General features: G+C 40.2%; 1 protein-coding gene and 1 pseudogene across 2 annotated transcripts in view; one reads left to right on the forward strand and one right to left on the reverse strand.

Annotated features, from left to right (window-relative positions):
• Window positions 1–17: 17 nt before the first annotated feature.
• LOC107560690 (uncharacterized) lies at window positions 18–6,476 on the forward strand (annotated as a pseudogene).
• Window positions 6,477–9,677: 3,201 nt separating this feature from the next.
• The window catches only part of LOC107560689 (uncharacterized), a 6,101-nt gene continuing 4,980 nt past the window's right edge, over window positions 9,678–10,798 (reverse strand). For both annotated transcript variants that reach the window (XM_016244936.1, XM_016244935.1), the window contains exons 8-9: window positions 10,702–10,748; window positions 9,678–9,795 (exon numbers count right to left, since the gene is read on the reverse strand). In XM_016244936.1, the coding sequence (XP_016100422.1) occupies window positions 9,747–9,795; window positions 10,702–10,748 (96 nt within the window). In that variant the 3' untranslated portion in view covers window positions 9,678–9,746. The remainder of the gene's footprint in view (window positions 9,796–10,701; window positions 10,749–10,798) is intronic.

Below are 10,798 nucleotides of genomic sequence, written 5' to 3' on the forward strand. Positions count from 1 at the left end.
CCCCTCTGAGTGGGGTTTTTGTTTGTTTGTTTTGTCTTTTTTTTTGTCCCTGTGTGTTTATATTTTGTGCCATGTCTGATCCTGAGATGGACCGTCTCCTGAATGAGATGAGTGACCTTGTCGATCAGGCTGAACATCAAGCTCACCTCCAACAGCTCATTAGCATGCACCAGGAAGCAGAATCATCCACCAGTCAGCCTTCCACCAGTAATCCATTCTCCAGCCGGCCATCAAACAGCAAGCAAGATGTTAGGTGGATTAAGAGGGACAGTGATGGAAACATTATTTACGGCAGGCCCAGATCATCCCGGAAACAAGCAGGTACGATTTTTTTTACATTAATGTAATTAAAATGTAGACTCCAGATCTAGTTTTGCATCTTGGAATGGTATACAACATGATCACAAGTCATGGGTCTGAATTAGAACATATCTGAGGTTATTATTACGTACCTGTGCCTAGCATCAGGTAAAGTTTGTGTCATTGAGTGTAAAAAGCAACAGCTTTTTTGCTACAGCAGGTCCCAGTCACAACCAGAGTCGAAAGACTGGTGTCTCTCATATCAGGGCTCCGGAAACCAGTGCGGAAATGACCAGTGACTTTCCTTCCGTTACTGCAGGTGTGTTATTTATTTTGACTTCACTGGTTCAAAACAGTATGTTCATTTATTATAAAATGGCCATTGTTCAATGCTATTCTCTTTTGTTATAATAAACTACTGTTTTTAAATATTTTGCATTGTTTTAACAGAGTCCTTCCTTCAAGAGCTTAAAAGCTCACTGGGTGAGGACATACATGAGGATGAAACGGCACTTCAAGCCTCAACAGACTGGTCGACCCGAAAGAGCCTCATATCAGGGTGGTGGGAGAAAGAGAGACCCCGACTGGTCAACACCATGGTGGCTCGACAACATGCGGCAACTCGGATCTGCCAACATTGTGGAAATGGTCCAGCCGTTATCCGTTGTTGTGACTGCCGACCACACCCATTCCTCTGTGGCCAGTGTGATGTCAGGGTCCACCGAGGTCAAGTGTTCCACAACAGGGATTCGATGACACGTGCATTTTTTCATCCATTGCCTCCCACAACTTGTGTTGTGGAGAGGGTTCTAACACAGTGTGGTAAGTTGTAGTTTTTAAAAGTCACATTCTTAGACTTGACTGAAAAACTGATAGGTCAATGAAGCCGTCAAGTACATCTTGTTTAAAATAGATGCCAGTAAATAAATGTTATTCTTTAATTCTTATCCATGTGTTTTTTTTCAAGAGCGTCTTGTACCTTTGGATATGCCAGAGACAATATGCGGTTGTCTACGAGTATCGTCCAGTGTCATCGCAGGACAGTCCATAGTTGTGGTTACAATGAATGGTAAGAAGAACTTTATGGGTTTGGGTGGGGGTCACTTCTGTAGAAGTGTCTGCAGAATTTCACCCACAGCTATTTGCTGATCACACCTCGTATATACTCCCTCTCACTTTTCGTCACAATTATGCACATATACGAATCATGAATATGTTACATTCATACATGTTACATTGTGCAAGAAATTTTCTTTATCATGGCTGGAAATCCAGAGGTGTCAATAGGTTGTGTGTTGATTATATTGGCTGGGCCCACCTATGTGGAGGAAAACAATTAACCTTTGTTTGAATGGGGATAGTTAATTTGCCTGACAAAAGTGTGACTTCCAATAGAGTGCCTTACAAAATGTTTGTAGACGTGTCCTCCTGATCCATCCTTAGTCAAAGGTTCCCATATCAGTTGTCAGAATGACACAGTTTGGTCTGTCAGACTTAACTTTGTGTATATATTTCCTTCTTTTTCCAGGGCGATATGATCTCAGATTGCCTCAGATTAGATGCAAAGCATGTGAAGCCAGTTGGAGTCCTGGAGTGGATGACCTGATCCGTAATGACTACTGGCCTGCCACTTCTCACTATTCAACTGTGTACGCAACAGATGTCCTTTTTTCTTTTGAAGAGCTGAAGATGGCAGCACCAGGGATGTCTAGCCAAGCATTCCTTAGAATGCTGGATCAACGCACTGTTCGCTTTGGCCGTGTAAGTATTTGTGGTAATAATTGCGTAACTCCATAAATAATACTATGAGGGCATGATGATGATTATAGTACACATGAACATTTGCACTGTGAGATGGCAGCACCAGGGATGGCTAGCCAAGCATTCCTTAGAATGCTGGATCAACGCATTGTTCGCTTTGGCCGTGTAAGTATTTGTGGTAATAATTGCGTAACTCCATAAATAATACTATGAGGGCATGATGATGATGATAGTACACATGAACATTTGCACTGTGTAGGAAAAAAGTTGTGTTAAATTTAGACCCTTTATAAACAACCATAAACTCATGTTCTCTCATCAGCAGTTTGCACTGAGACATTTCTGAAAAAACAGGTCATTCTGAAGATCTCAACTTTGAGATCTGAAGAGCTACAGACTTTGACATCTTCTCCCCAATATCATTTCCTGATCCAAGAAGTGTTCCCTTGGATTAATGGGCCAAACATTGCACAGGCTTACTTCTAAACAATATGGAAGCTGTTGTAGCCCTCTTTGCGTATAGATTTAGACTGAATGTCAAACAATATCCTGTATTTTTAATGGCCAGGTCCCCCAAATACACCAGTGTATAGTGTATGAGTGAAGTCTACACATTGTTTATTTAATTTGATATGTATTCTAAGGAGTGGTTTACGAAGTTAGTACAAACATCCCAAAATGTATCCATTTAGAACATTTTACTTCAGTTTAGTATATTGTTTAATTTTGATCCGTTTTACTGTTCTCTTTTACTGAACTCTTCTTTGAAACAGAGCGGAAACATCACAGCAGACAGCTTCCGGAAAAGCTTCTTGGAGTGGGAAGCTGTCCGATTCGAAGTGGACAAATTATGCCAGGAGGACCACTTTGACTGCCCAGCGTGCAGCCCAGACATGCTTGCAGTATCTGTTGATGGAAACCATAAGCACTACAGATTCAAGAGTGCAGCAAGGTACTGTGTGTGCATTGACGGTCCATTACTTTGAAAGTAACTGCTGTGAATTGAAAATCATATGAATATTTAAAGTTAATATATATCTCTTTTATTTTGATCGGAGGAAAAAGCCTTCTTTGATGGCGTGTTCATCGCGAATGATGATGACGTCGCAAGATTCGTGGACTATGTCCATACCTCAACCAGTCATGTAAACTTGCACAACTTCACTATATTTACCTATAAAACACCACGTCCTACAGAGGACTTTGTTTGAACAAGTTTGGACTGTTAACCATCTTCCATGTTTTAGGTCTCTGGAAGAGGTGTCTGTGGAGGGCAATGGTCAGCGGCGCGTGAAACGTCTCAGAAGTCCTCAGGAACAACAGACGAGGAGGGCCTGGAACTCGCTGTATGTCGTCATGGGGTTCTCCTTCGTGCCCTCAATATGTTCAGGGGGGAGATTTTTGCCTACCCCCTGTACCTCCAAAAGCAAATGGCCTGTAAGCCAGTTAGATTTTTTGCAATGGATGTGGCATGCAAGTACTGGCCTTACCTCCAGAGAGTGACAGAGAAATGCCCTGAGCTTCAGGATCTCCTGACCATGAGGCCATTTCTTTCTGTTTTTCATGCCAAAGCTCATGATTTCAAATGTGAGGTAAAAAAAATGATTGTCCATGACATTTTCTTTCCCTGAAATCCTGCATAAGATTGTTGCCACTTAGGTTTTGTTTTCTTGTTTTCTTATTTAAAGGTAAAATGGAGTGGAGCATATCAGGAGGGGGCTGGTTCGACTCTTGGGGAAGAGGTGGAGCAGTGCAATGCCTTCCTCTCGAGGATTGCTGTTACGACAAAGCACATGTCAAAAGCAGGTAAGGTAACCAGTAAATTTTGATCCTGATGACATGGGTGAGCCACTTTGAGTGAAAAATACACATCAGAGTACCATTCGCCTACTGTCCTGCCATAGTGCTCTATGCCATTTAAATACTGTCCTGCGCCACTGTTTCATGCTATTTCTTCACTATCCTGTGCTATTTACCTAACCCTTTCATGGGACAGTAATCAAATGGCACAAGACAGCAGATTAGTTCCATAGTACTGTACTGTAAGTTATTATCTCTGAAAAGTTTGTGATTCAAGTCTGCACAGTTTCTTCTCCTACTGCTACTGGAAAGAAGGGTGATAATCTCATATTTTTTATTTTTGCAGGACGCATAGACATGCTGACGATCATGGCCATGCGCTGGAACCAACAAAAGTTTGACAACTTGGCTTCTACCCTTGCCCGCCGATATCGGAAGGTAAAGACACCAGTTTTCCCTTATGCAAAATGCATAGCGATATTGTAAAATAAAGTGGCATATATCACAAAAATATAGAGAACACTTGCCCAGATATTCTTCAATATATATTAAATATACGGATGGTTGCATGTGTAGTGTCAATTGTATTTTTTAGTGTCTTGATATAAAATATTAAATGTTCACACCACATATATTGAGAGTCCACGTATATATAAGAATATACTGTATATTTAATTAGTGTTGTATGTGGTTTTCTAATAGTGAAGGTACTTCACAATCCTTATCAACAATAGTCAAAGTGGTAGGCGTTTCCCTCATTGTCATTTATGTTTGAAGGCCACAATAGCCCTGCAGTGCCAGTTGCATAACCTGGAGGCCATGAAAACGGAAATGGACATCTCAGACAATCAACTGGAGAGGTGGATCATTGATATCAATGAGTGGGCAGAAGGTAGGATATACTGTTTTATACTGTTTGATGTGGTGCTTGATGTATCACTTCTGACTTATCTTGGCTGCAATTCCAAAGAGGCTCATTGTAATCGTAGTCAAAGAGCACATACTGTGATTGCTGATGACGTGTGGACAAGATTATCCCCATGGGGACAATAAAGAACCTAACTAACCTAACTATACTCAACCTTAGGTACAAGTGTAGCCTCTCAGTTTCAGAGAAATATGAAAAGATTGTTGAGGCTTTATTTTGCTCATACACCAGAAATAATATTTTTTCATGGAATCAAGAAGCATATTTCTTATCTCTTCATTTCTTCCTCTCAGCAACAACATCCCCAAATGATGCTGATGTTGCCGCTGCTGCCAGCCGAATTGAGGAGCTGGTGGCAAGTGTTAAGAGGAGGTCCCAGCGTCTTTATAAGGATAGTGACGGATGCAAAGGACGTGCCCGAATCCGCTGAAAGATCAGGGAAGAAAAGAAAAACTTAAATTCTGTAGTGGAAAAGTATAACACCTTGGTTCCTGATGCAGAAAAACTGACATTGGACACCATTCTATCTGATGAGATTGTTTGGCCATGGCAGCTTACACACGGTGGTATGTACACAATTCCGTTGACTATGTGAAATAGTCACATAGTGGGACAAAATCTGTCATGCCTCGATTGTAACCCCAGAAAATCTTTAAATACTAATCTTAAATACAACCGACTTATGTTTCATCTATGTATTCCAGACTCTGTAGATCTAAGGACAAAGAGGAAGGCGTTCGACATTGTGATGGCAGTAAGGAGACTTGAGGAGGAGAAGAGGATTCTTATTGCAGAGATGAACAAGCATTGGAAGTCTCTTTGCACCCGTGCAGACACCCTGAAGCAGATGTCATCCCAGCTTTCTAATGTGACATCAGGTATGTATTTGTTATACTTGGCATACATTACAATATTTCTGAATGTTTCTAATTAATAAAGGCTCAATGTGTTTTAACATGTAAGGTGAGACGTGGGGCCTGCTTCAAGATGGTATCCGAGGTCTACAGAGCTTGACGATGAAGAACAAGCAAGCAAGCAACAGCCTGACAAAGCATGCAAAGAAATGTTATGTTTAAGTTCTGACTGAAACAGAAATTAACTTTGATAGTGATTCTGAGGAATACCATACCAGTAGTGACTCTGAGCAAGACTAAACATGGCCAGAGTCCTTTTTTATGCTGTTGTGTGCTGGGGAGGCAGCATTAAGAAGAGGGCCGCTGGGACAGGTTGGTAAGGAAAGCTGGCTCTGTGTTTGGCATGGAGCTGGAGTTAATCATTTAACAAACTGAGGATAATTTGCAGTAGCAGTCTTCTGTCATGCTCAACATTGAGGAGGTCCTTTGTCCCCAGGGCAAACCAGCAACTCAATGTCACAGAAAAGGTTTGGGGAGAAATTGACTTTTCAGCATGAGTCTCACCATGCGCCAACCATCACATCACTTTGTCTATTGTCTAGTATCCACTATCCATTTGACTGTCTTACAGGCTACATTAGCCCCTCTACACATTCTGGACTGTGGTTTCAACATTTACCCCTGTTGGCTTGTATAATCTTTTTTAAATATATATTTAAGTTTCTGTTGTTCTATTTATTTTATCTTCTTTGTATTGTTTTTGTTAAGCAATACTATTATGCTCATACTCTTTTTTTCCATAGTCATATTAAACATGCACTTGTAGCATTTGGACCAATCAGACACACAACTTTTGTTATATTTAACAAATAATATCTAACGCCCCCTCACCTAACCAAAGGGCCAATTACGAGGGTCGATGGACCCTTCCCCCGAAATGCACCTAACACCTCAGAAAGGCAGAACAGGCCTCTGTTTCCATGGCAACCAATGCTGATATCACTGGTTTTATTGCCTAAAGGAATGCGGGCAGAGAAACTCCCTCATTTTCCTCATAAGAAAGACACATAATGCCCAGAGAAATGGACTGTTCTCTAATTAATTCATAGGAAAACCTTTCTTTGATTGAATACACATATCCTTCAGGTCATTGTGTATACCATTACTGTTCTTGTATATTGTCTGTTGTAGTGTATGCTGTTTTATGCATGTGTGTGTTCTACTTTTACCTTATTTTAGTTATGTCACCATCACCATCTTCGCTTTTTGCATAGGATTACAGTAGTTCTAGTAAATCCCTGCACTGTTTACTTTTGCACTACTACCACTGCAAATCCATAGCTGCCCATCATGTATCACAGGGTCAGTCCCTACCAGGCCTTTGTAATCTCTTGACATGCTCTTCACTTTTTACATTTGTGATTTTTGTTATGTGTCTGAGCTATGTGTGTTGTTTTTGTGGTTGTATAAGCTAATAAATGCCTAAAATGTGGTGTGTCGTCTTAAGTACAGTGTCTGTACTAGGGGGAAGAAGACATTTCATCATGACAGTTTCCTTCATCTCCTAGATACATCTTACATGGATACACAGATAACATTTATTCACGAGATCATATGGTTTATATGTATTTCTTTTAATGTTATTATTTCTGTCTTATTGCCAGAGAAGCTGGATTGCTTTTGTTTATTGATATTTTTAAAACTATAATGCTACATCTATCAACATTTATTTAGATGTTATCATGGTATTCATTACATTATTTTAATAATATAATTTCAGTCTTATTATTGGTGAAACATTACAGTATGCTGTAAGACAGAACACTACAATGCAACAACACTGCTCAGTTTTGAACTTTTTGAATGTAGTTGAAGCCCATTCACAGCAGACAGCAGAAAAACAGAGGAGCCGAACAAGTCCACCCACCCAGCCCGGAAGAACTACAAGTAACACTAGCTTTGTAACTGTGTTCTGTGGTGTGTCTCTAGTGGAAGGTGTAGTTTTAAAATATAGTGCTATATTTCTCATAAGTAGAAGTTGGCAGTGTAGAATTTTGGATATACCCTGTTTTTTGGGGGGGATGGGGAACACACTGGTGTCATCAGATTTTAAAAACTGAATTGTTAAATAGGTCAAAATAGCTTATTACCATATTTGACAGCATTTACAGTGGTTAAACATTGGAGACCATATCTGCATGACAGCTAAGGTCCAGAGCTTTCTATAACAACTGGTCCTATGTGTGTAGCACCTTCTGTTGCTAAATGACAAGCCTTCAAACATGTACTGGGTTCAAGGTTCAGAGCAGAGGTCAATTCAAATCAGGAGTAATGTATCCTCTTCAGACTGACATATGTTACTGTCGAGGTTGAGACCTTTCCAATGATGTGCTTGCTATAGTCCTACGACAACGTTTTAATTTTACATATCATGAAGACCACTTTGCAGGCGATAGCCTCCTTTATTGTCCCCAGAGGGATATTTGCCTTGAGTTCAAATGCTTCACACATAAAACGTAACATATTATTTTATTATACATCCGACATATACTTACAATAAAAAACAACATAAACAAAGTGATATGTAGCCAGACTGAAGCACATCAAAGCCACAGTCTATTGCTCATCTTTCAACCTACACACAACCCTATATGCATTATATCATGAAGCTATTGCACAACCGCTGCAGCCTCAAGCAACATTATTTAAATTTTTAATTGAGGTAGGTTTAAATTAGGCCTATAGTTTAGAAATATTTAGTTTACATTGGGGTCCCCTATATCTTATGCTTGAGGATAAGAGCTCATACTTGGCATGGAGAATAACGAGAGTTAGGGTTAGGGTTAGAATAAGTGGGGACTGAGTGTATTTCATGAATAATGCAACATTTTCCTGACAATAAAGACCAGAGGCCTTTGATCATGAAGACATTAGCCAGATTAAACAGCACATCAGGCCACATGTGGCCCACCTTGCACAGCCAGGCCTTAGATTTCTTACCACTGTCATAGGCCTTAGTAAACAGCCCACAGTCAAGTCATTCCAGGGTGACCAGATTGATGTCCTCAGTGTCCTGGCACGTTCCCTATTGTCAGGGAAACATAGGAAACCTACCTCTCTCCCTGGTTTTATGACAAGAAAACATTAGACTTTTAAATTATATTGATGGCCAAGCTGGAATTGTTCCTGGCTTTAACGATTTCTCAGGCTCATGTCTCCGGTCTTTCTGATCTCTGAAGTCTGATCACCTTATGTCATGCACATACTGTATGTTGATTGTTGACACAGAGGATGAGGAAATTATTTGTGAAATTTGACACCAATCTGTCTTTGTATGAGGCAAAGGATATGAAAAAATGGCCTGAGTGGCGCTTCAGACGCTGTGTGATTTCAATTCACTTTCATATTTTTTGTCATAGTTCTTTCCTGACCTGAAAAATCATTGCTGACCCATGTACCATTGATGAAAATTGATAAATGTGCCTCTTCTCTTCATTGGGAATGTTTGAAATGTCTTAAGAACTCTCATAATTGTTCTGAACAGACAACCATGATAACAAAAACAAACAGTGTTGCGTGCTAGCGATCAGAGGTAAAAAAGGATGCAGTCTTTCAGTAATACATCCTGATGTGGGAGGCATCTGTCACTAGGGATAGGGGCCCATTTACTTTGCTCCAAAATTACCATCAATACTGACTAAAATGTTCATGATCAGTTAGTATAATGCCAATTTGGTACTTGTTCTGGTTGCCTTGGCTTTTGGCTTGCTTAGTTTGGCTTGCTAATCTGCCTTAAGGTGGACGAGGATGTAATTTTCTTCTAGAAAGAAACTTTGTTGTATTATTTTCATGTTATCACTGTGAAGCTGCTTTGATACAATCTGTATTGTAAAAAGTGCTATATAAATAAAGGTGACTTGACTTGACTGTCACTACATGCAACTTTCCGCTATCTCACTTTTCCCATCAAATACAGCACAAAGTCATGACACATTAATTATTCAGTGCAGTCAATGATTGACAGACAAATCATAAAATGTAAAAATAGTGAATTTAATTATTGACAAATATATACAAAACAAATAGTACAACAGTATTGGTCATCAGGCGAATTTGCTGGCCGGCTCCCAGGTGTCCTCCCAGACTCTGCCACTGTAAACAGTCCACAAGTCATCTTACACACAGCATATACAGTACAGCCTACAGCTCACAACTAGTCTTCTGGCTCAAGTTTGGAGATATGTCATCTGAAGCCGAAAAAATAAAGGTTTACCCTTTTTCTGTTGGATAATTTCTTTTGGTTTATTTTATATGGCGTTTGTCAAGCAGCAGTCATTTTGTTCCAAGTGAAAACTACTGGATTCAGTCGCTTGGACACAGTCATCCCTACAGTCAACCCTTTGAAGTTCTACATCGGGTTAACCATGTCGCTATGCAAATACTCACCACAACGGGATGGGCACAGAAATGATGTGGTTAAAGGCCTCTATGTTGGCCGCAGAGGTGGTCAGCAAAGACGCAATGGCACAACAAAGGCATCTGCGTCGCATCTACATGTAACTATGAATTGGGCTTAAGACCCCATAAGAGCTGAAGTGGACTAGAAAGTGATCTGCATCATCTTTAAGTGAACTCATAATGTGAACACAAAGAGACAATAGTTGTTTTTGGTTCAGTCCACCTCACAGGCTATTTTAATTGGACTACATTTGGTTCATAATGGGAGGTTTCACTTTGTAAAAATAACTGCTGTTTGGCAAACACCGTATAAAATAACCCAAATAAACAAAATAGAATTAGCAAATGTATAGGGCAAACAGGTTAGAATGTATTTGCTTCAGATGTCAGATGACCAAACTTGAGCCAGATGACTACTTGAAGGCTGGTGTGCACATGTTCTCATGTGGTCTCAGTTCAGTTCACTTTAAAAGGGATCCGAGTATGCTTAAGATAGTTCCTTGTGCTCAAAACAATTATCAGTCCCACTTTCACTTTCACTTTCACAAAACACTAAGACTGTGTGTAGCTATGGATTCAATTACATCAGCCATCACTTACCAGGAAGAGCAAGGTAGCCAGCACACTTTGACCTCTGCTGCCTTCCCCTGCAGAAACGCACACACACACGCACACACACACACACACACACACACAC

This window comes from Sinocyclocheilus grahami, unplaced genomic scaffold (assembly GCF_001515645.1).
Source record: "Sinocyclocheilus grahami isolate Dianchi unplaced genomic scaffold, SAMN03320097.WGS_v1.1 scaffold739.1, whole genome shotgun sequence".
NCBI lineage: Eukaryota > Metazoa > Chordata > Actinopteri > Cypriniformes > Cyprinidae > Sinocyclocheilus > Sinocyclocheilus grahami.